At 46.9% G+C, this 26,197-nt stretch overlaps 1 protein-coding gene and 1 pseudogene across 3 annotated transcripts in view; both read left to right on the forward strand.

Annotated features, from left to right (window-relative positions):
* The window catches only part of TMEM132C (transmembrane protein 132C), a 375,242-nt gene that overhangs the window by 330,009 nt on the left and 19,036 nt on the right, over window positions 1-26,197 (forward strand). For all 3 annotated transcript variants that reach the window (XM_060311004.1, XM_030859975.2, XM_060311005.1), the window contains exon 5: window positions 9,133-9,276. In XM_060311004.1, the coding sequence (XP_060166987.1) occupies window positions 9,133-9,276 (144 nt within the window). The remainder of the gene's footprint in view (window positions 1-9,132; window positions 9,277-26,197) is intronic.
* Window positions 24,612-25,067, forward strand: LOC115855170 (sterol carrier protein 2 pseudogene; annotated as a pseudogene).

Here is a 26,197-nt window from a genome sequence, read left to right on the forward strand (position 1 = left end):
GCGCAGGCTCAGCGGCCATGGCTCACGGGCGCAGCCGCTCCGCGGCATGTGGGATCTTCCCGGACCAGGGCACGAACCCGTGTCCCCTGCATCGGCAGGCGGACTCTCAACCACTGCGCCACCAGGGAAGCCCCTGTAGCTTATTTTATACCTAATAGTTTGTACCTCTTACTCCCCGATTCCCTTCCCCGTCCCTCTCCCCTCTGGGAACCACTTCTGTCTTCTCCAGCTCTGTGTCTACTCATACACTTTTCCCCCTGAGCAGTCATCTGTAATGTTATCCACCCCCTTAAGAAAGGCCGATTGTAGGGGCTTCCTGTGCTTCAAGTATTCATACTCGCCCTCCTTGAGCTAAAAGTGTGTGCAAGGAACCCAGCGCTGCCGTAACATGAATATAATCACGACCGCAAATTAGGAAACACTTACAAAATCAGCCCCAATTCAAATACCCCTTCCCATTTAACACAAGACCCGGTGCTCTAGGGCAATGCTTCTTGTGGGTCCAAAGCCCCCGGGTCTCCGTGTGATGCAGATCATCTCAAGACGGAAACCTACCCAGGTTGAGCAAAGAATGCGGGCTTCCGCGCGGGCTGTGGTGCTGACGTGGAACTGTAGCTGGAAACACAGTGAATCAGAGGAGATAACAACTGAAGAAAAGCAAAGCTGTAAGGGCAGGCTCAGCTCTACAAAACAGAATGACAACACCAAAGGGTTAGGGGACGCCCTTGGGGGGGGGGCGTGCCGAGAGCCCCATCATTTTGGGAAGATGATCCTCTTGTTCAGGGTTTGGCAGAATTTTTCTGTAAAGGGCTTGATATTACACGTTTTAGGTTTTTTGGAGACACATACAGTCTCTGGCATTTTCTCTTTCTTTGTTTTTTTTTAAGAGCCTTGATGATGTAAAAATCATTCTCAGCTCACAAGTCCATATAAACACAGACCACAGGCAGGATTTGGCCCCTGGATCTTGTTGTAAAAGTCTGACGTGCCAAAAGGTATCTGTAAGGCTCTCATAGACACCTCTCCGTCTGTAATCCGCTCCACACCCCCATGTGCTAACGTTTCTGTTCTTCTAGGCAGTGTGTGTTCCCGTGCTTGCTACATACAGCCTTATCTTTATTTGATTTTATTTTCTATGCCTCTCCCTCCAATAGAGAAAAGAGAGTTTCAGGAGAAGTGTTGGCTATTCTCCATCTGCTATTGCCTCATCCAGACATCTCACATTTATGCTTATAGCTGCCCTCTCATTCAACAAGGACTTTGTTCCACGCCCTGACAGGCCATTCATAAACATTATCTGATTTAATCTTCGCAACAACCCAGATGATTCCCCGAGTTCACAGCCGAGGAGACTGACGCTGGGAGAATTTAAAACACAACAAGGAAAGAGCAGAGGCAGAACCGAGGCAGTGCTGTCCCATGTCCTAGCTCTTCAGCACAGAGTAGGAGAAGAGATCATGTGTTCCAGCCCTGGAGGTCCACGTTCAAACCTGGCCAGGCCACCTCCCGGCTGTGTACCCTGGACACATCGCTTAACCAGCTCTGAGCCTCAGTTCCCCATCCATAGACCTGGCATAAAAAGACCACCTGCTTCATGGGTTGGTGGTAGAAATGAAAGCGTTTAGCAACACCTAGCGTGTAGGAAGCGCTCCCCAAATGTGACCTGGTTTTTTATTTATTATTATTATGTACTACCTCTAAATGACTCCCAAGTACATGTGCATTGAAAGAGATTGGTTTTTTTCTTTTTTTTTCCATTGAAGTATAGTTGACTTGCAATGCTTTGTTAGTTTCAGGTGTACAGCAAAGTGATTCAGTTATGTATATGGATGTGTTCATTTTCATGTTCTTTTCCATGATGGTTTATCACAGGATATTGAATATAGTTCCCTGTGCTCTACAGTAGGACCTTGTTTATCCATCCTATATATAAGAGTTTGCATCCACTAATCCCAAACTCCCAATCCTTCCCTCCCCTCCCCACCCCTTGGCAACCACAAGTCTGTTCTCTATGTCTGTGAGTCTGTTTCTGTTTCATAGACATGTTTATTTGTGTCATATTTTAGATTCCACATATGAGTGACATCATCTGGTATTTGTCTTTCTCTGTCTGGCTTGCTTCACTTAGTATGACCATCTCTAGGTCCATCCATGTTGCTACAAATGGCATTATTTCATTCTTTTTTATGGCTGAGTACTATTCCATTGTATATATGTACCACATCTTCTTTATCCATTCATCTGTCGATGGACATTTAGGTTGCTTCCATGTCTTGGCTATTGTGAATAGGGCTGCAAGGAACATTGGGACGCATGGATCTTTTCGAATTAGAGTTTTGTCTGGATATATGCCCAGGAGTGGGATTGCTGGATCCTATGGTAGCTCTATTTTTAATTTTTTGAGGAACCTCTGTACTGTTCTCCATCGTGGCTGCACCAACCTACGTTCCCCCCAACAGTGTAGGAGGGTTCTTCTTGAGAGAGGCTGTTTTCTACCATCTGGAACATCTTAGATGAAACCTGCCTCATCCTCAGACCCTCGTGAGATTTGAACCCACAGCATTGGTGTGGAAGGCGAGGCGTCTGGTCTTGGAGCTGCAGATGTGTTTTCTCTTGGTCCCATTTCCCGAATGAGTGAACTGAGGGTGGGTGGATGGATTCGCTCATCTGAGGCCACACGACCAGCCAAGAGGCAGAGCCAGGTCTGAGCCCCGCCGTGGCCTCTCCGTGGCACCCGCACATCTCCCACACACTTTTCCTTCTCTTTTTAAATTGAGATGTAATTCACATGCTATAAAATGCACTATTTTTTGACAAAACTGTAGGGTATTGTTTATTTATTTTCTAAATTTCATATTCTAAAAATTTTTTTATTGAGGTGTAGTCGATGTACAATATTATATGTTTCAGGTGTACAACATAGTGATTCACAACTTTTAAAGGTTATCCTCCATTTATAGTTATTATAAAACATTGGCTATACTCCCCGTGTTGTACAATACATCCTTGAAGCTTATTTATTTCGTACACAGTAGTTTGTACCTCTTAAGCCCCATCCGTATTGCCCCTCCCTCTTCCCTCTCCCCATTGGTAGCCACTACTTTGTTCTCTGTATCTGTGACTCTGCTTCTGTTTTGATATATTCATTTGTTTCATTTTTTAGAATCCACATGTAAGAGATAACATACAGTACTGTCTTTGTCTGACTTACTTCACTTAGCCTAATACCCTCTAGGTCCGTCCATGTTGCTGCAAATGGCAAACTTTCATTCTTTTTTATGGCTGAGTAGTATTCTATTGTATATATATAATATATATATACCACATCTCCTTTATCCATTCATCTGTGGATGGACACTTAGGTTGTTTCCGTATCTTGGCAGTTGTAAAAAAGGCTGCTATGAACATTGGGGTGCATGGATCTTTTCTAACTAATGTTCTGTCTTTTTTGGAATAAATACCCGAGTGGAATAAAAAGCACCATTTAGAATCTTTAACTGAGTGGTTCTTAGTATATTTACAAGGTTGTGCAACCATCACTTCTGTCTAATTCCAGAACATTTCCATCACCGTAAAAATAAAACTCAGACCCTTTAAGCAGTCACTCTGCATTCCGTTCCCCCAGCCCCTGGCAACCACCGGTCTGCTTTCCACCTCTAGGGATTTGCCTATTCTTGACATTTTATATAAATGGAATCGTAAAATATGTGTCATTTTATGTCTGGCATCTTTCACTTAGCATCACGTTTCAAGGTTCATCCACATGGTCGCACCTCATTCCTTTTTTGTCGCTGAATAATAGTCCACTCTGTCACACATTCCCGCTCTCCTCATTTCTCTTGATGAGAAGCCGCTGGGGAATTTGTAATGGGTATTTCACACCCACTCCTGGGATAAGTGCCTCCTCCCCTGGCCAGTTGGATTTATCTTTTTAATCAGTTCACACCCCCTCAGCCTTTTTAACCCTCCAGAAGTAATTCTGTGTTCTCTATTTATTTAAAAATTAAAAACCCAATTTGTAAAAAAAATACAGAAAATGGCCAAACCAATTTACATTTATGAGGTCAAATCAAACAAAGCGTGTTTTCTCTGAAGCCTCGGGCTTTTTCCAAGCTTGAAATGACAGTGATTTAAAAGTACTTCACTTGATGGATTCTTTTCAGAAACACAGAGCAGTTCTCTGGTTCCTGATGGAAGGAGGTGGAAGGAGAGAGAACAACAGTGACAGCAGAGAACAAACATTTAATAACAGGAGAAGGGTCCAAGTAACCGTTGTGCCTTAGTTGTGTTCCGTGAGGCTCTGAAAGGGTATTGGTGGGTGGGGTCTGATGTCCGCTGGGGGCAGCAGGAGATGTCCACCCACCTGCTTTCAGAAGAGGACTCCGTTCCGTGATGCCGAGCATCTCATAGCTCAGGGGGGTCTGGAGGGAGGGCAGCCTGCAGCCTGGGCTCCAGAGCCGCGCTACGTGGAGGATAAAGGCAGGCGGCACCTGCTCCCAGCCCGCCCTGCCCAAAATGAGTTCTTCCAGGTCCGGCTGGGGGTTCCGAAAGCACACAGTTGTACGCATTTAAATAGCGCGCCAGGCACATCGCTATGCATTGGGCTTGACCGTAAAAGGATTCGGGAGCAGCAGCGAGGCCCACATAACTCTGTAATCTGCAGTGTCCCGATCACACACAGACACACGCACGCACACACACACACACATTTTTCACTCTCTAGGAAAGCTTCCCTCCTTCCCAGCACAGCATCTCTCCAGGTCCTTGGGAGGGGACAGAGGACCTTTACAGTCAGACCTGGCCGATGTGCCCAGTCCATGCCTGGGCGCCTCACTGCCCCCTCTGCTTCTACAGCGTGTGCTATTGTTTTCTGTAATCCCGTAGCTATGCTCGCAACTGGGGGAAACCGGAAAGGTACAATCCAACCGGAAAATCGCTCCCTCGTGGGGATCCGAGGGTGGTACAGGAGTTCTTCATTTCTCTTTGTGGTTGTAATTTACACTCCCCTGAGGGTTAGTGACGTTGAGCATCTCTTCATGTGTCTGTTGGCCATTTGGATTTTATCTTCTCTGGAAAAATGTCTATTCAGGTGCTTTGCCCATTTTTTAATTGGGCTGTTTGGGGGTTTTGTTTGTTTGTTTTTTGCTTTGAGTTGTATGAGGGAAGAACACAGATTTGAGCCATGGAGAATATAGCTGGGGGTCTACTGTGTAGAAATAGCTTATTGACTGATGAAGCCAAACAGAGGAAAAGAGAGTCAAGAGATGGGGAGCCGTAGAAATTAATTGCATGCAACTAGAGGTGATCATACTAAGGGAAGAGAGTCAGAAAGAGAAAGACAGATACCATATGATATCACCTATATGTGGAATCTAAAATATGACACAAACGAACCTATCTATTAAACAGAAACAGACTCACAGACATAGAGAACAGACTTGTGGTTGCCAAGAGGGAGGGGAGGGGAGGGGAGGAGGGAAGGATTGGGAAACTAGTATATATAGGATGGATAAACAAGGTCCTACTGTAGAGCACAGGGAACTATATTCAATATCCTGTGATAAACCATCACGGAAAAGAATATGAAAAAGAATGTCTGTATGCGTATAACTGAGTCACTTTGCTGTACAGCAGAGATGGGCACGATATTGTAAGTCAACTATACTTCAATTAAAAAAGAAAGAAGGGCTTCCCTGGTGGCGCAGTGGTTGAGAATCTGCCTGCCAGTGCAGGGGACACGGGTTCAAGCCCTGGTCTGGGAAGATCCCACATGCCGTGGAGCAACTAGGCCCATGAGCCACAACTACTGAGCCTGCGCGTCTGGAGCCTGTGCTCCACAACAAGAGAGGCCGCGACAGTGAGAGGCCCACACACCGCAATGAGGTGTGGCCCCCGCTCGCCGCAACTAGAGAAAGCCCGCACACAGAAACGAAGACCCAACACAGCCAAAAATAAATAAATAAATTTATTAAAAAAAAAAAAAGAAAGAAAGAAATTAATTGCAACATGTTTTGAGAACCTGGTCCTAGCAATACCTGAGCTGGAATCTTCCCTCAGATATTTGAGCTGTACAAGGCAGTAGGTCTCCATTTTTGCTTAGATTGAGTTGCGTTGGATTTTTGCCACTAGTTAATGAAAAGGTCCTGACAAACCCAGTATAGTGGCTGCCTGCTTGCTTGTTCCCCCCCTGCCATCCCATCCATCTGCGTGAGCGTGGGCTTGTCACTCTGGTTCACTACGTTATAACCCAGTGACAAGAACGTGCTGGGTGCACAATAAGTGTTCATTAAATGGCTGTTGGATCTTCATGGTTATCTAGGATTTGACAGCTGGAAAGACAGAGAAGATGCAGTCCAACCCCCTAATCTGTAAAATGAAGAAGCAAAGATTCCAAAAGATAAGGGATGCGAGGAAGGTTCTACAGAAAGTTAACGGCAAAGCATAGACTAGAATCTGGGATTCCAGACTCCTCGTGCCCACCAAGTAACAGACACTCACCAAAACCATTGATCGGGAAAGAAATTTTTTTTTTTTACTCATTTAAAAAAAATTTTATTTTATATTGGAGTACTGTTGATTAACAAGGTTGTATTAGTTCCAGATGTACAGCAAAGTGATTCAGTTATACAAGTATCTATTCTTTTACAAATTCTTTTCCCATTTAGGTTATTAAGGAATACTGAGCAGAGTTCCCTGTGCTCTACAGTAGGTCCTTGTTGGTTATATCTGTTTTACATATAGTAGTGTGTGAGTGTCAATCCCAAACTCCCAATCTGTCCCTTCCCCCTGGTAACCCTACGTTCGTTCTCTAAGTCTGTGAGTCTGTTTCTGTTTTGTAAATAAGTTCATCTGTATCCTGTTTTTAGATGGAAAAGGAAGGAATTTTTAAATACAGGGAACTTCATCCTTGTGGCCTAGCCAGGTTATCCTGAAGATCGATGCTTTCTTCACCCATTTGGCATTTCTAGGACTGTAAATTTCTGCTTCTGCAATTGATCTTGGTCAGTGAAAAATATCTAATGATTCGCCAGTCTTAATCTTGATGTAATTCAATTTAGGAATAAGAAGTGTTAGGTAAAAGAGGATGTGTGTGTGTGTGTGTGTGAGAGAGAGAGAGAGAAGCTGCAGTGACCACTAGAAAGCTAATCACAATTAGTACACGAGGGAGTTTTCTGCTTTAATGAAGCCATTAGCCAAAGACCATTCTCAGAAAGAAAATGTTAAGACTGAACTCCGAGCACATTACCTGTAATGAACCTGAAAATGGACTTGGGGGATTTCTGCAGTACTCTTAGCATCTGGAATAGCCAATGTGGACACTGCCCAGATGGCAGCTCCAGCTCCAGGAAGCCTGGGGACCCAAGAGAAGACATGGCAGAGGGTTATTGAACTGCTGACTGATGGGCACCAGCATCGGAGAGGGGCTCGCACTCTCCTTAGAACGGATGACTCTTTCAGCGATGCTCTTGGTTAACGCAAAAGGTTGTTTCTGTGCCAGGTGCCTCCCTGGAGGAAGAACTGAGAAAATCTCTTTCCTTGCATCTCTGGCTTCAAAGTGAAGCAGCAGTTCTGGAGAGGGACTTGGGGAGAAGTTGACCCAAAGGTTAAAGGTGCCAGTAGATGTCCCAAAGCCACAGATGCTTTTTCATCTTCATTTGACCATAAAGAAAAGGATTACAGAGGTGCAAGCAGGGAGTGCCTACAAATTCAAAAGAGAAGGCATTTTCTTCATCACTTTGCAAATCATAACACACGTGAGAGGTGTGATGCTCGTCATTTTGCATGAAGTCAGTGTGAACAGGATAAACCCAAGTCATCAGAGGATGGGATGGGCCACAGTGGGTCAACAGAGGAAGACAGTTTGGTTGGCTACACAAAACGATGCAGCCCATCGCCGAGGTGCAGTAGTGATCACAGGCATTCGGGGGTAAAAATTACCTAACTCTTTGATTGCTTTTGTAATGACTATCTATCTGTTGTTGCCCTTGTTTGCCTGATGGGAATCTATACATTCTATCATCTTCTGATAACACAGTTCTGATTTTTTTTTAAGACTGCCCTTTTCCAGTTGGAATCGGTCTTGGTAGACATGTCAATCAGAGTGGCCCCATCCTTCCCTGGATAAGGGATGGGCACCATGATGAGACCAATCAGACTCTTCCTCCGGAAAATTTAAATCATAAGCAGAGTCACTCAGGGATAGAAATGGTTGAAGGGATTCACTCCGCTTCACTCTAGAGAGACTCGCCCATCCTTTCCTCTTTTCAACATCCTGGAAGTCGTTCTTGGTCCTGCCTTTCCAAAGCCTACTTCAGCTTTTCCTCTGATCCCGGGAGTAGCCCAGGGTCTATCCACTAAGAACCTGAATTCATTTCCTGTTACAACAAATACTCTAACAAATGAACACAAATTTGGTCCATTACGGTTCTGGAAGTTGGAAGTCAGAAAGGAGTCTTCTGGGGCTAAAATTAATGTGTCTTCCTCCTGGAGGCTTTAGGGAGAAATCTCTTCTTTTTCCAGCTTCTAGAAGCTGCCCACATCTCCCGGGTCACAGCCACATCACTCTGCTTCCAGCACCGCATCTTGTTCTCTTCATTTGACCCCCATGGCTACCTCTTCAAAGAACTCTTATGGTTATGTTGGGTCCACCCCAGGTAACCCAGGATAATCTTTTCATCTCAAGATCCTTAGCTTAATCACAACTGCAAAGTCCCTTTTACCATGTAAGGCAACAGGTGCACAGGTTCCAGAGATGAGAACATGGGCATCTTGGTTATTCAACCTACCAGAGTACCTTCCTGCTCAAACTAGCCGGTCAATTTCTGCTGCTTACAACCCAAACCTAACTGATGTGTAACTTTTACTTGGTCTCTGCAATAAAGAAAAAGAATACATATTTTTGGATTGTTGTTGTTGAAAACTAGGAAGACGATCACAAATAAACTAAAAATAAATTGTGAAACGCTCTTGGGAAATTGTTCAAAAATGACTCCTTTGCCCAGGTCCCTAAGGTAAGTGCTGCATGTCTTGTCTAAACAAAGACAGCCTGGCACACACCTTGGAAGGCTTCCCCTAGGGTCGGAGAGAACTGAATAGCTCCCTTGACCCAGCTATGTCTGGTTCTTCCGGCAGGACACTGAGATTCTGAACACCGCCATCCTCACGGGAAAGACAGTTGCCATGCCCATCAGGGTGGTCTCCGTGGAGGAGAACAGTGCCGTGACGGATATCTCGGAGTCGGTGGAATGCAAGTCCACAGACGAGGAAGTCATCAAAGTAAGTGATTCCAGTGGTGGTGGTCCAGTGGTTGGGACTCGGTGCTCTCACTGCCGAGGGCATGGGTTCGATCCCCGGTCAGGGAGCTAAGATCCCATAAGCCGAGAGGCATGGCCAAAAAAAGTGCAAAGTAAGTGATTCCATTAGCCATCTGGATTGAACTGGTGGAAACTTCACGGGGGCCTCCCATTCGCTAAGAGAGTTTAGCCTGGTGAAATAGGGGTTCAGCTGGTTGGTTTATGTACACAACACTTCCGGTGGCTTTACTAAACTTTCCCATTTCCATCGCTTAATTTGACATCATGCCAACCTAGCTGTCATCAAGAGAGCTATGGACTGTGGGTCAAACCCCCAATACCTACAGTAACCAAGCAGGTAATTTAAGTGAGTGAAGTGGTAAATCAGACAAACCCATTTCTAGAAGGGTAGCAGTAGCCAACTCCTGTCAGTTGTGGAGTGTATAAATGTGAATTTGGGATTGCTGCGTCTTCAAGAGAAGCTGCAAATTTGGTAAAAGTCACCTTGTTTTCCAAAGTTGGCAACCAAAGGTAATTTAAAAAAAAAAACAACTACAATGGGAAAAAAATAAAATACATCGGCAGCATGGGTCTGGCCCATAGGGCAGCCGTGACTGCTCTATAGGGAAAATTATGATCTTTGGGACAAATTCAGCTCACCACCTGCTTTATAAATAAAGTTTTATTGGAATAGGATCACTCAAATCTATTTCTTTTTTTAAATTTTATTGAATGATTCTTTAAATTCTATAATGCTTTACAATTTTCAAAAGTTTCACACATGATTTCTTTTTTTACAAATTTATTTATTTATTTTTGGCTGTGTTAGGTCTTCGTTGCTGTGCGCGGGCTTTCTCTAGTTGCGGCGAGCAGAGGCTACTCTTTGCGGTGCGCAGGCTTCCCATTGCAGTGGCTTCTCTTGTTGCAGAGCACGGGCTCTAGGCACGTGGGCTTCAGTAGTTGTGGCACATGGGCTCAGTAGTTGTGGCTCGTGGGCTCAGTAGTTGTGGCTTGTGGGCTCTAGAGCACAGGCTCAGTAGTTGTGGCTCGCGGGCTTAGTTGCTCTGCAGCATGTGGGATCTTCCCGGGCCGGGGCTCGAACCTGTGTCCCCTGAATTGGAAGGCAGATTCTTAACAATTGCACCACCAGGGAAGCCCATATGGTTCCATATAGTCCCCTAATAATCCTGTTTTTCTCCCTCTACCCCTGTATTGCCCCTGCCCCTTCCCTCTCCCCACTGGTAACCCCTAGTTTGTTCTCTATATCTGTGCGTCTGCTTCCTTTTCGTCACATTCACTAGTCTGCTGTAGTTTTTGGATCCCACATGTGGGTGGTGTCACACAGTGTGTCTCTGCCTGACTTACTTCACTTAGCATCATGCCCTCCATCCTTGTTGCTGCAAATTGCAAAACTTCGTTCTTTCAAATTTATTTCCACATTGTCTGTGGCTGCTTTTGAGTAGTTTCCACAGAGCCCATATGGCCTGCACATCTGAAATAGTTACCATTTTGCCCTTCCAAGAAAAAGCTGGCCTAGAGAAATCCCTGCTCTGGAGACTAAGTGTCTTGAGGGAAGGACCCTACTTTTTGGTCTTTCCCACCAACATGTACCATGATCATGTACCCACAATACTTGCTCAGAGAATAAGACAGGGAGGGTTTTTCCAAGCCAGAAATTAACCGTTCGGTCTCCATTCCCGCCCCCCAAATCAAGTCTGACAGATAACAATCAGAGTCTTCTCTCTGGGGTTAAAAACAACACGTGTGCGTGGAAGAGAACCTTACAGACCGTTGAAGGGGAGGATTGGGGTGGAATAAATCCTTCTCTGCAGACTCCACCCCCGGCATGGACACACGGCAACCAGCACCGCCAAGATGGTCCACTGCACTTGGTGCCGTGTTCACGCAGTCTAAATTGTTACACCGACCTTCCAGTAGGTCGCAGTAAAGCGTCCCAATAATATCCTGTGACCGTCATCTTTTGGCCGCTGGGAGTGTCGTCTCAAAGAAGGGACTATTTTTTGTAACTAAACCAAAAGCGATTTATGGGCAGATGGTAGCCCTGAGCCCAGAGTGCTTCACAGAAGACCCAGAAAGCCTGTGGAAGGAGGGGAGCGGGTGGAAGAAGTTCTAAACAACACTGTCCAATAGAAGCACAACGTGAGCCACGCAGGGAACTTAAATCCTCTCGAGTCACATTCAGAAAAAGAGAAAAACAAAACAAAACTGGTGCCTCTGATTTTTTAACGGCGTATGTGTAACCCATTATATTTAAAAGCTTATTTCAACATGTAGTCAATGTAAAAATGATTAATAGGACATTTCATATTTTTTGGCACTAAGTCTTTCCAATCAGTGTGTGTTAGAACACACCTCCATCACAGCCCCATTTCAAGTGGTCCAGAGCCACGTGTGGCTCGTGGGTGCTGCACTGGACAGCAAAGTTCTAAGCTCGGAGGCAGGATTTTGCAACCTTACCACGTTTAACATTTTGCGCCAGCTAATTCTTTGTCATGGGGACTGTCCCACACATTGTATGACGCTTAGAAGCATCTCTGGGCTCTTCCCAACAGATGCCCATAGCACTCCAGGGTGTGACAAACACACATGTCTCCAGACAGTACTAAGTGTCCCCTGGTAGACAACATCACCCCCATGGAGAAGCACTGCTCTGAGGGATCTCTGCTCTGCTTCTGGCCGGGATCTCTCTCCTGTGGCTGAGAAGTAACTTTGGTAGGAGGGGAAGGGGAAGAGGCACTTGGTTTGGACCAGCCGTGGTCACATACCGGGTCCTTGCTGATCATTTGCGTTTATTACTGATTTGCAGTGCCCCGAAGGGCCAGGACCCTTGATAAGTGTGACCCTTTGAAAGGACGCCTCTGGCGCTGATGACTTTTCTAGAGGTCCAGCTTTCAGCCTACAAAAACCCAAAAACAAATTTCACTGCAGTTGTACACGTAACTGCCCTGAGATGCTCTTAAGTAGGTTTGACGTGGAGCCCATTACTAGTATTTCCAGGAATGTAATTAGTATCTTTAGGGAAATGAATGTATTCAAGCTAAAACCCACCCCACCCCCTGAAATGAATTCTGAGTCGATACCCCTGGCTGTTGGCAAAGCAAGGGGAAGTCTCAGGTCAGCAGAAGCCAAGGAAGGATGTCTGAGCAGGACACGGGAACCCCGTTTCCCAGGACCCAGACACGGCCTGTGGTTCGCGGTCTGACGAGGTGAATGATACTTGAAGAGCTAGTTTGGTACAGCTTAGGGTCCCGTGGTGAGAAGAAAGGGGGAGGGAATTGGCCCCTAATACGTGCCTGCCCTCCAACAGGCTCAGAAGGTTTGGGATTTAGACAGGCCTGAGCTCTGGAAAGTCCTCTGAAGGCTCTGAGATTCCACCCTACGTGCAGGTTGACAAATCAACCTGTCACAGTTTGCTGGCAGAAGACACGAGACTCCTGGATCAGAGTCAGAGGGCTAAAGGGCAGCCAGTGCATCTGCATCTTCCTGCATCTAAGCTCCAGTCCCCCCAGGGCTTTGCCACACTGCATGTGCTGTGGTCTCTGTTCCAGAAGAGGAACCCTGGGCTTCAGGAACCCGAGTCTCTTTTAACGGGCAGTGTTAGGGACTGAACGTTTGTGTGTTCCCACAGTTCACGTGTTGAAGCTTCAATCCCCCATGTGATGGCACTAGGGACAGAGCTTTGGGAGGTGATTAGGTTTAGATGAGGTCCTGAGGACGATGGGATTAGTGCTCTCAAAAGAGGAGGAGACGGGCTTCCCTGGTGGCGCAGTGGTTGAGAGTCCGCCTGCCAATGCAGGGGACGTGGGTTCGTGCCCCGGTCCGGGAAGATCCCACATGCCGCGGAGTGGCTGGGCCCGTGAGCCATGGCCGCAGAGCCTGCGCGTCCAGAGCCTGTGCTCCGCAACGCGAGAAGCCACGACAGTGAGAGGCCCACATACCACAAAAAAAAAAAAAAAAGAGGAGGAGACTAGAGCCTGCCCTCTCTCCGCAAGAAGGCGGCTGTCTGAAAGCCAGGAAGAAGGCTTTTAGCAAGACTCGACCGTGCTGCACGTTGATCCTGGACTTCCCCACCTCCAGAACTATGAGAAATAAATGTCTGCTGTTTAGGCCCCCAGCCTGTGGTATTTTGCTATCACAGCCTGAGCTAAGATAGGCAGAGAGCCTGCCTCGCCTTCTCCCGGACAGAGACAGTATCTCTGCTCTATTGAGCCATCAGCCTGCCTGCCTTTTGCTCCAGAGGGGACTCTGTCTCTCTCTCCTGAGGCTTCTCACCATATAAACATCCTTGAAAAGACCATTCAGACAAAGACAGTCGAGTCTGTGTTTGGAAGATGTCGAGAAACACAAGAGGATCATATGGGCAGTTTCTTCCAGCAAGTTCTTCTTGGCTTTGCCATTTCCAAGCTGTGCAGTCTTGGGCGATTCATATATTCCCTCTAGTCCTGAGTAACGTGGGGACGATCACGTACCTAATTCAAAAGGTCCTTGTGAGGATTCATGAGTCTCATTTATCAAGTAAAGGACTTAACCTAGAAGCCAACACGTGGAATGGACTTAACCCTGAGTCAGGCAGTCCCCTTGATGACCCTATTAGGTAAGCCAGGGGTTACAGCCTGGCCGTCTACAGGTGTATTTTGTCTGGTGAGCACAGTGTTATTTAAAAATTAGAACTGGGGCTTCCCTGGTGGCGCAGTGGTTGAGAGTCCGCCTGCCGATGCAGGGGACGCGGGTTCGTGCCCTAGTCCGGGAAGATCCCACGTGCCGCGGAGCGGCTGGGCCCGTGAGCCATGGCCGCTGAGCCTGCGCGTCCGGAGCCTGTGCTCCACAAAGGGAGAGGCCACAACAGTGAGACGCCCACGTAGAGCCAAAAAAAAAAAAAAAATTAGAACTGGACGCAGCTTACCTCCAGTGTATGATTCAGCGACACTTTAGGAAACTTACTGAGCTGCGTAACCATCACCATGACCCAGTCTTGGAATACTTTTGTCACCCCATTTACTGTTCACCTCCATTCCCACCCCTAGCCCTGGGCAAACACGAATCTACTTTCTGTCTTTATGGGTTTGCCTTTTGGGGGGCATTTCATATAGATGGAATCGTACAGGACGTGGTCTCTTACTAAAGAAGTTAGGCGATCATTTTGTACATAATCTCTTTTGACACTTTATGGATAACCATGTAGAGAGGTGTAATTTTATGAGAATGGGATCCTATCATACAAAATATTTTTTTTTAATCATGGACTTTTAAAATTGGCAGATCAAATGAACTCGTGAAACAGAACAGAAATAGACTCACAGACATAGAAGACAGACTTACAGTTACCAAAGGGGAAGGGGGGAGGGATAAATTAGGAGTTTGGGATTAACAGTTCCACACGACTATATATAGAATAGATAAACAAGTACCTACTGTAGAGCACAGGGAACTCTACTCAATGTCGTGTAGTAACCTATAATGGAAAAGAATCTGAAAAAGAAGAGGTTTTTATATACGTGTATAACTGAGTCACTGTGCTGTACACCTGAAACTAACACAACACTGTAAATCAACTCTAGTTCAATTAAAAATAAAGGGAAAAAATTTTTTAATGAAATTGGCAGATCTATAGACACACACACACACACAACACACGCACACACACACACGCGCACACACACACGCGCACACACACGCACACACACACACACACACACACACACATGCTACAGCACACCTTTCCAGCCCTCAGGTAATCAGTGTTAATTACCTACCTGATCTCCTTCTGTGCCTCTCTCCGTGCTCATGTGATCATAAACAGACACATCAAGATGTGTGTGAGTCTGTTTATATATAAACACACACACAGGGCTTTTCTGTCCTGGTTTGTTCTGCAGAGACGAGGTACACATTCCTGCCTTTTCTATCCTCTCCCCTTGCGATGCTTCATGAATATCCCCGACTGGTGGGCATTTGGGAAACGAGGCTCCGTCAGTGTGGGGCGTGAAGGAACCGCAAGTGAAGAGGGGTGTGGTTTGCCGCGTGTTCGGTGTTTAGGTCAATAGGAGTAATGACGTGTGAGTGGAGAGACCTGCGAACATCAGCGTCTGCGTTGATTGACGTTCAAGGAATGAAAAAGCAACGGCCCAGAGAAGGGCAGTGATGTGCCCAACGGAAGCCCAGTAATAGTACGAGGAGGGAAGACACATAACAGGGACAAAAGCACAGGCAACATCCAAGTAACCACCGTCACAGAGTCCTTACTCTACACGTTCATCCACACTTGAACGTGCTTGAAACATAGCTGAGCCATGCAGCCGACGGCACGGCACAGATTCGTTGGCAGAGGTTTTCTCACTTGTGGTCCACGAAGTGATGGTGTCTTAGATTCGACAACGTACAGTGTGTTCCATAACCACCTAATGATTCATTCAACAGAGGTGTATTGGCCTTTCTCTAGGTACCATGCCAGTACTGGGGACGTGGCAACAAACAGGACATGTCCCCTGCCCTCATGGAGCCTGGCATGGAGGGAACAGACAATAACAGATAAGCGTATTACAGGTGGTGACGAGGACCACAAAGGAAATGCGGCAGGTGCTGTGCTAGGGCGTGGCCTGGGCGTAAAGGGTGACTGGATAGGTGTCCAAGGAGGAGGCGTTTGGGCCCGTTGGTGGCAGGGAAAATAACGACTATCGATGCCTGCTATGACTGTGTATCCCTGATTTTCCCAGTGCTCTCTCCAGCCCCCCATCCTAACCAGGTTGACACTAGGGTACCCCGCCCTGTACTTCCCGGGTGGCTCCTACCCTGGGCTGCAGCCCTGCCTGCGGTTTCCCCAAAGCTTCTGAGGCCATAGAGGCTAGGCTCTCCCCCGACAGGGTGGAGATGCTGAGATTTAAAATACCATTAAAGAAAGCTCGTTTATTGAATTTCCAGTGCAGCCTGTCTGACCTCCAGGGCACGGTTCCAGCTAATGGATTCCGGTGCAGAGCTAAAAATAATGTATATGGGCAACCACGGGGCCCCGCTTCCCCTGCTGACCAAAGGAGTTCTGGTACGTGGAAAGCAACCTCACGTAAGCAACAGACATTCTTCCCTGTGCAATGGCTCCCCTCAGCACAAAGCTTCCTCCCTACTGAATTTGCTATTGATTCCACAGCTCTGAGTCCTTGAGAGAGCCAGGTTCTTTCATAAGAGCTTGAAGTTTTTAAAGAGTCCCTGAGATTGATTCCCACTGTAAGTAGCACTCCCTCGCCCAGTAGGAAAATGGGCAAATTCTTTCCCAAGGAGGGAAGAGAGCTGCTCGTTTTTGCTTCTCATATCAGACACACTCTGGAAGAAAAGCCAAAAGGTCTTTATCCTCAAGAGCCATTTGGTTCTAAGAATGAAAGAAAGTCAAGGACAGCAAAGGAGTCCCGGGCATCAGGCTAGGCTGAGTGACACTGCCCAGTTGTGCCCCAGTTCTGGGCTGGGGGCCTCCCGTGTAAAGCAAGGAAGTTCCTTCCATGAAAGTTCCTTGTAGCGCCAGCAGTTGAAATAGCGTGTCTAAGAGCTTGCACTCTGCCACAGACAAGTTCTTCAAGCCTCAGTTTATTCATCTGCAAAATGGGTAATACTCATACCAACCTCGTAAGATTGTTGCGAGTTTTAACATAGTTATAAAAGTAAAGCAGGTAGGTCGATGCATTCGGTTAGCTCTTCTTACTATCCAGGTAGACCTAGAGCCAGTGTTCTCTCCCTGGGGTGATCGTATGTCTGCCAGGGGACATTTGGCAATGTTTGGAGACACTTGTGGTTGTCACCCTCAGAGAGAGGGTGAGACTGGCCACACAGGTGGCTCATGGCTACCATGTTGGACAGCGCACTGGTAGGGCATTGGATGCACAGGTGTAGGACATTTCCATCATCACAGACGTTCTTTGGGAAGCAAAGACCCAGAGCCTGCAACTGGTAGGAACTAAGCCAGGCATTAATGCTTGGGACTGGCCAAGAAAGAGCAGGTTGTTCCGACCCTCTGTCTTAAGCTCCCAAGAATACTGTGCTCTAATAAAAGACTTTTGCAAAAGATAAGACCGTTTACTTACGAGTCAGACTTTACTTGAGCCAAGGGAAGTCCATCTGGATTTGTTTAACTGAGAACAGAGGTTTTGAAGCCCCAGGGATCCTGCAGCTGGGCGTGGGTGGCTCTTGCATTGAAGAAAAGTTTCTGGCCAGCTCCATGTAGCACAGGGTAGCAAAGTCCAGCCTGGAATCGCGTATCTGGTTGGCCTTGGGACAGATTTCGATCTGGAAAACAGTTCTCCTCCTGTGTTAGCTTTTTCTCCTGCCAGATATTAACATTTCTGCCCTGCTTTGACCTCTCACCTGAAATCCATCTGAGAACAAGGATTTGGTCTCAGGCGATATCATATGCCAACCTCCCAAGGGTTCATCATATCTTTATCAAGGATGATGTGGTTGTTGAATGATTAAGACTCTCAAATTGGCTTAATAAGTAAGGGGAGAAACTGTCTTATTATTTAAATGTCTAGGGCACAGGTGGATTCAGAAATCAATTTCTCTGCCCCTCTGAGCTCTGCCTTTGACTCTTTATATGTGGTCCCCAGAGGCCTTACGTCCACAGCTTCCCAGAAATGAGATGGTACTTTCACTCCATCAGAAATCCTTGGACTTCCTGTTACTGGGCTAGACAGTGTCATGTGACCGTTCCTGGACCAATCCCCGTGGCCAGGGGCAGGGTGATGTTATGAGGACACCCCACTGTGTAGCTGAAGTCAAGCCCATTGAAGCACAGGGACTGAGCATGAGAATCTAGGGAGATTCCCCTCACAACACCTAAACACTGTAACCGGAGATAAGATGAGTGGGTGTTGGGGAGCAGAAATAACAACTCTCCACTGTATCTGAGCTGGAATTCAGCTTATTATTCCCCGTTTACTCTCACTCTCCTTTCCACGAGCTCTCAGAGGATTAAAAGTCACCATGCAGTGTCAGCCTAGTGACAGCTGTGCCTTCTTACCTGTCTCCGCTTGTCCTCCTTGCTGAGACACTGATGGGGAGGGATGCATACAGGTGGGTCTGGGCTGGTGCAGCAGAGCTCTTGCCTCTTCTATCTGAGAGCATGATTTTGGTTAACAGACAACGTGCCTCAAACTGAATTAAGCAAAAAAGGGAGGGTTGTTTTTGGCTTCTGTTTCTGTACAGTAAGCAGTTCTGGCTTCAGGAATGGCTGCATCCAGGAGCTCACATGGAGTTATCAATCAGTATTTTATGTCTGGCTCTCTTTCTCTTGGTTCAGTATCCTCTGTGCTCACTGACATCTCAGACGAGTCGTACTGTCCCAAGGTGGCTACAGGCGGCTACAAAACCATCTCTTTACGTGGAGCATTCCAGCAGAAAAGAGCAAGTATCCTTTGTCTAGTCTCACCTGAAAAATTCCTGAGATTCCCTCCAGTTGTACCAGCTTAAGTCACGTGCTCACCCCTGAGCCAACCACTGTGACCGGAGAAATGTGAAGCTCTGATTGGCTTAGATCGTCATCACATGACCCTGCTTTGGAGACTGGAGGCCGAGATTCATCCAAAACTCTGGACTAATGTGAGGGAGGAGAGGATCCCCAAATGCAACTAGGGCTGGGGCCACAGGGAAAAGGACTGGGTGCCTGGAGTGGAGGCTTCTCCCTTCCCACCCCAGGGCCTTGCTCTTTACTACCCACCCTGTCCCTGTCCCCCTGTCCCAGGGCCTTTCTTCCATTTCTTAACTTGGCCCACGTTAGAGAAGAGCCCTACTCCTGCCCCAGCCAGGAGCAGGTTTCCCTTGGTGACATTAGCCAAAGCAGTGACTTACTCTGATGGAGGCAAAGGATGAGAAGAAGTGGAAGAGCCTGAGATCTCCCAGCAAGACTCTGCCCTGAGCTCCCCCTGGAGGAGAGGGGTCCTGTGATTGGCTAAGGGCGGTCCAAGAGGGAGGGGATGTGTGTATGCGTGTGGCTCAGTCACTTCGCTGCGTGGCAGAAACTAACACCACACTGTAAAGCAACTATAATCCAATAAAAAATAATAAAATAAAATGACAAATTACTCAGCACAAAGCACTAGGATAATTGACAAGGAAATTGACAAATTGACACCTTAGTGTGTGAGTGATTCCAAATCAGAAAAGGAAAATGAAGAGGAGAAAATACCTGACATGTAACAATGTAACAGACTTACTCCAAAACCCAAACTCATTAGCCTTCCAGCTGCATCAGATCCCCTGAGCTCTGAGGGAAGACAGGTGTGGTCATGGCCAGCAGTTCTCATCCTGGGGCTCCAGCGACATCCCTCCCCAAACTCCCATATTGACCCGCGTAGCTAGATCATTCCCATCCTTGCTGCCTGGTTTCCTCTATAATTGAGCCTTTTCCTCCTCACTCCAGTGTTCAGGTGGGGGCTGCTGCTTTTGAAATAAGGCTTCCGTCTTGTGGGGAAGCTCTTACGAGGCTGGAGTTTCAAAGAGAAGCTGTGAAACACCTAGTCCCCTCAGCAGGACAGCTCCAGGCCTTGTGTCCTGGGTCCCAGGACGTTAGGATCTCAAGTGACATCTTTAGGGAGAAAGCCAGGCTGATGGTGCAGCGGGTGGTCCAAGGCACAAGCTACTGGAGAGAGCTGTGCACACACAGGAGGGGCAGAGCTGTTTAAGGCTGTCATTCTGGAAGCTTCTACCCCATTCTCCTCTTCAAGACTGAAAAAATCAAAGCCCCTCGTCTACACACTTCTAGGGGTTAATATGTTCCACTTGCCCAGCCCTCCACGGATTCCCTGTCTGCCTGTTGTGTGCCGGACACTGGGCTAATTCCTGTATTTGCGGGTTTTCCAATGTAATTCTCCTGTAAGAGCAAATCTGGGGTGCTTTTCGCTCCCTGCCCGACACACCCCAGCCGACTTCTCTGACCTTGTATCTGCCAACCTTCCTTCTGCTTCTACAGCAGGTCAAAATATGCCTACATTAGGGTCTTTGCATAGTATAAGAGAGCAGTAAAGGATCAGGGCTTACTGTACTGGACGCTTGAAATTTGCGAAGGGAATAGATTCTAATTTAAATCTTCTCAACACCTACACACAGACAATGGTAACTGTGTCAGGAGATGGATAAGTTGTTTAGCTGGATTGTGGTGATCTTTTCACAGTAGATACATGAATCAAAACATCAAGTTGTGCATCTTAAATAGATACACTTTGATATGTCAAAGATATCTCAGTAAAGGTGTTTTTAAAATATCAAAGAAAGATTCTTTTTCTTCCAAAAAACTGTGTTGTGTCTAATTTTCCTTTTAGCAGGATGTGCTGAGGTGACGCAGATGAGGCCCTGATCTCCTACAAGTTATTGGGCATAATTATATGAGACAAACTTTTAAAAAGAGAAGGAGAGAAAGACAGTTTAATAAAATTCTTGTCTATTAGTATCTGGGAATTGCAAGAAGTCACAGAGAGAAAGAAGGCTTGATCACAGACCTCAAGAACTTTCTTTTTAATTCCAAAATGAAAGAACTGAAATAACTTTCCACCAATTAAATTGGCAAAGTTTTTTTTAAAGGGAACGTTTCTGGAGCTAGAGAACTGCTTTCAGATCCAAGTCCAATCCAACTGGCTGTGTGAGCTTGGACAAGTTAGCCAACCTCTCTGGGCCTCAGTTCCCCCCCCCCGCCCCCGTAAAATGGTTTAGTGAAGACAAAAGGAGTCAGTACGTATGTCCTCTTAGCACAGAGTCCGGCATACAGCAGGCGCTTAATAAATACTAGATAAGGGAGATGAGAACATCTTCCTGGAAATTTCTTCCCCGCAAATATCTCAGGGCCGCCACCTTCCTGATAGTAGGATCTGTCTAGGCATCGCTTCCCCTGCTTGTTCCCTTATTTTATTTTTCTCATGGCATTTATTGCCCACATTTACCTTATTGTTGACCTGTTAGCATCTATCCCCACACTCCCCAAAATGGAACTTCCTTAACGAAGTCTCCTTATCACTCCCTTCTGCATCTCCGCTGCCTAGAAAAACGCCTGGTGCATAATAGCAACGCCGGAAGTATTTATAGAAAGAAGGAATCCTCGTTTGCTGGATGAGGTATAGTGAGGGGTCAGCCACGACTCAAATGCAAGCCTGGCCACACATGTGGACCCTCCAGTGAGGAAATCCGCTTTCCTCTGGGCCTGACCACCCTGGCGAGGGTCCTGCTGTCCAGTTGACCCTCATGGGCCAGACCCCCGCATCTGACCGGGAGCGTCACCAGCTCCCGGGTGGACCAGAGCCCTGAGCTGAGAACCACTCGGCATCTCCAAGTCCTGGCATTTGCATTTGCATTGTCAGCTGGATAAAGTGTGATTTATCACAGAACAGATTTCTGTGTGGCCATCTGTAAGTGAGAGGCAGGAAGCAAGGAGGAGGAAAGCAGAGACATCGTCTCAGAAATACTGCTTAGCCCTGCTTTGCCTACCTTTTTCCTTTTCTTCTTTTCCAGAGATGTCCGAAAAGTAGCTGTCAGACACTTTAGTAGTGAAATGGCAGCAGATCTCCTGCAAACGTAAAACTTGCTCTCTGGCAGCTGAGGGGGGAGTGCAAATTGTGGGTGAGATGCTACATAAGCCAGAAGTTCTTTGGGAGAACAGGACACAGAGAAAGGAAAGCGTTCTCCCAGCCCAAAGCTGGGGCCAGGCGGAAGTCACCGCCCCTGGATGAGACGCTCTGACTCGGAGAATTCCCGAAACCGCGGGCCCTTCCTGAACCTGGGAGCAGGGCTCTCCCAGTCCTGCTTTCCTCCCAGCCCTGCCGTGTCCTCCCCACTGCCTAAGGAGGAGAGAAAGGAGGTAGGATAAAGGGGGAATGGAGTGGGGAGGACAGGAGAGGGAATATAAGACCTCCTGAGAGGTCCAGGCAGCGTCCTCTTCACCCCAGCTCGTAGCAGAATAACTCGGTCAGCTCTGCTGTGTAACAAGTGACCCAGCATTCAGTTGTTGAAGGCAATGATCATGTCCTCTTGCTTACGCGTTTGCGGGTCGTCTGGTGGTCTGTGGGCCTGGTTGGGGTGGACCCCCCGTCCCTGCAGGTCGGGCTATGATCTGTCCAGGTGCCTCATTCCAGGGCTGGGCTGAGAGGTCTCCGCTACTTTAAGTTCCTCTGGTGGCAAAGTTCACAAGGGCTGGCAGAAATACACAACAGCTCTTGAGTCTGAGCTTGGAGAGAGGTTGGTCGTCACCTTTCTCTGCATTCTCTTGGCCACAGCTAGTCACGTGGCCCAGTTTGCCATCAATAGGAAATAGAGTCATTCTCCCACCATAGAAGAAAAGGGATAAGAATCAAAGCCAACAACTCAATGAGCACCGAACCAGTGGGCACCATGGTTAAGAGCAGAGCTCTGGGGTCGATGGTGTTTAAGTTCTGACTCACTGACCACCAGCTGTGTGACCTCGGGCCAGTTACATCACCTCTCTGTCTTTTGTTTCCTCATTTGAAATACGGATGTGATTTTTAAAATGTAGCCCTGTCGTATGTTCACGGTGAGGATTCAGTGAATGATTCATGTTACCTCTTAGAATGTTTACCTCTTAGGTAACCATTCACGTTACCTCTTAGAATGGTTCCTGCTTTACTGCAAGCCCTCAGAGAACATTGGTTGCTGTTATAAAACGTGCAGTCACCACTGAGAGTCCATCTCCTCGTGTATGTTCCCACGTGTGAGCGGTGGGTGGGTGAGTGTCAGGTGCAATGTGGGAGGAGCAGCCCTGAGTGTCCCCTGAGGGAGGAAGTGGGGAGCCAGGTACCTGAGCGCCTTTTCCCCGCCAAGGGCACATGCCCTGGTTGCCTTGGCAACACTCTGCTCTGGGGATGTTGAAATGGTTTCTGGCCATTTAATTCTCCATTGAGAGAACCTCCTGTTGTTCGCCAGTAGTTTGCGTGAAGAAGTAGTCTGCCAGACAGTCTCCCGGGGCGCGGTCTGCAGCCTGCCCAGCGAGGAGTGCTCAGCTGGGCTCTTGGTGGGCGGAGGGGTCACACTTGGCATACTGCCAGTGGGGACATTGTGCAAAAGTTAAAATTAAGAGAATAGTAGCAAAATAAGTAAATACATTTGGGCAGTTAGCTATCACGGGTGGAGAGATGGGGAAAGATGGGAGAAAGCGGACAGAAGGGGAGGGAGCCTGCTGCGGGGTATGGGCACCTTTGAGGCTGGCTTTCAATACCTCCGAGGACAGCTGCAGCCCACTGTCCCTCCCAGCAGCGCCCCGCAGACTCCCCAGTCTGGTCTATGAGACCAGCAAAGACATCACGGTAGAAAACTCAAATGCTTTCAGGGTTCAGGCTGCTAACAAAATTGAATGCAATGGTTTCCCAATGCTGGTAACTAATTTGCTATTTTAAAAACACCATGCAGGGCAAATGTGACCCACAAGCTCTGATGCATTCATTCATTCATTTTTCAACATATATTTCATGAGCACCTGTTATGTGCCAGGGGCCATTTCAGGCACTAGGGGTTACAAAAGTGAACAAAGCAGACAAAAGTCCCCATCATCCTAGGACTTTATGCTCTGGTGAGGGAAGACAAATAAAAACGAAACTAAATAGATAAAATGTATAGTGTATGAGATGGCAATAAGTGATAGAGAAAAATAAAGCAAAGCAGAGGGTCAGGTGTCTTGGAAGAGTTGCAATTTTACATTAAAATGTCTGAGCAAGGGTCTCTGAGAATTTACAGACAGGCTTTCCCAGCCGCGGCACTGGCGACTGACTCTATGTGTGGGGCTGTCCTGTAGGATAGTGTGGGGTGTTGAGCAAGCACCCTTTGCCTCTGCCCTTAGGTGCCAGGTGCCCATCTTCAAATTGCGACAACCTCCTTCCCTAGTTGTGACAACCAAAAAGATATCCAAAGATTGTCCAGTGTCCCCTGGAGGACGCAGTGGTCCCAGTGGAGAATCATTAGATTAAAGACCTAAAGGGAACAAGACAGGGATGTCCACTCTCGCCACTTTTTTTTTTTTTTTTGCGGTACGCAGGCCTCTCACCGTTGCGGCCTCTCCCATTGCGGAGCACAGGCTCCGGACGCGCAGGCTCAGCGGCCATGGCCCACGGGCCTAGCCGCTCCGCGGCATGTGGGATCTTCCCAGACCGGGACACGAACCCGTGTCCCCTGCATCAGCAGGCAGACTCAACCACTGCGCCACCAGGGAAGCCCCACTCTCGCCACTTTCATTCAACATAGTTTTGGAAGTCCTAGGCACAGCAATCAGAGAAGAAAAAGAAATAAAAGGAATCCAGCTCTGCAGCAGAATTTACGCACCGGGGGAGCTGTAGTTGTCACGCTGTACAAGATGGATTTTCCTGAAGCTGCCAGTTCTTTTAGAACTCATCAAATTGAGGCCGCTCCAACCGGCTCTGCAGTTGATGGATTTAAGGCAAATCTAGTCTTTAAGGAGATTGAGAAGAAGCTTGAAGAGGAAGGAGAGCAATTTGTGAAGAAAATCGGTGATATTTTTGCCTTCAAGGTGAAGGATGGCCCTGGAGGTAAAGAAGCCACCTGGGTGGTGGACGTGAAGAATGGCAAAGGACCGGTGCTCCCTAACTCAGATAAGAGGCCGACTGCACAATTACAGTGGCTGACTCGGACTTACTGGCTTTGATGACCGGTAAAATGAATCCTCAGTCGTCCTTCTTTAAAGGCAAATTGAAAATCACTGGCAACATGGGTCTAGCTACGAAGTTACAAAATCGTCAGCTTCATCCAGGCGAAGCTAAGCTGTGAAGAACTCCCGTTGCCTGCCTTTGAAAATCAAGATGAGACGTATAGATATCTATCCATATATTTCATTGTCAGAACTTAGGTTGAAGCTACACCTGGGCAAATAGCATGAGATTTGTTTTTTTTTTTTTTTTTTTTTTTTTTGCGTTATGCGGGCCTCTCACTGTTGTGGCCTCTCCCGTTGCGGAGCACAGGCTCCGGACGCGCAGGCTCGGCAGCCATGGCTCATGGGCCCAGCCACTCCGCGGCATGTGGGATCTTCCCAGACCGGGGCACGAACCCGTGTCCCCTGCATCGGCAGGCGGACTCCCAACCACTGCGCCACCAGGGAAGCCCAGGCCTATTTATTAAAACAAACATGTTTTTTAAGTGAGTTTCCTTCTTGAAAAAATATCAATGTATTAGAATCATAAAACACTGCTGTTAAAAATAATTGAACAAAGTTTGCTTTGAGATGCACAGTTTTCACATTATAATCTTGTATTAATTAAATTTGTAAAGCTCTCCTTCCTTTGTTATAATTTTCCTTTTTCATATGTTTAGTTTAACTAGCCACATTTAATTTACCTTCCTAGTTTTTTTCTTTAATTCAACTTAAAGGAATATTACTTTTTATTCCTTTTTTTTTAAAGGTAAATTTCATATCAGACTTTGGCATATGATGTGTTTTCCCTACTTTTACCTTCCTAGTTTTTCTAATGCTAATGTTATTTCTAATAACTCGGTAAGATATGGAGTAAAATCATGTTTTTGGAAGAATGTTTAATAGAAAATTAAAATAGCTCTTCCTCAAAAAAAAAAAAAAAGAATCCGAATTAGAAAAGAAGTAAAACTGTCACTGTTTGCAGATGGCATGATACTGTTCATAGAAAACTCTAAAGACGCTACCGGAAAACTACTGGAGCTCATCAGTGAATTCAGTGAGGTTGCAGGATACAAAATTAATGCACAGAAATCTGTTGCATTTCTATACACTAACAACAAAGGAACTTATATACAAAACAGAAATAAACCCACAGACATAGAAAACAAACTTATGGTTGCCAAAGGGGAAGGGCAGGGGGGAGAGAGATAAATTAGGAGTTTGGGATGAACAGATATTCACTACTATATGTAAAATAGATAACCAACAA

This window comes from Globicephala melas, chromosome 13 (assembly GCF_963455315.2).
Source record: "Globicephala melas chromosome 13, mGloMel1.2, whole genome shotgun sequence".
Taxonomy (NCBI): Eukaryota; Metazoa; Chordata; class Mammalia; order Artiodactyla; family Delphinidae; genus Globicephala; species Globicephala melas.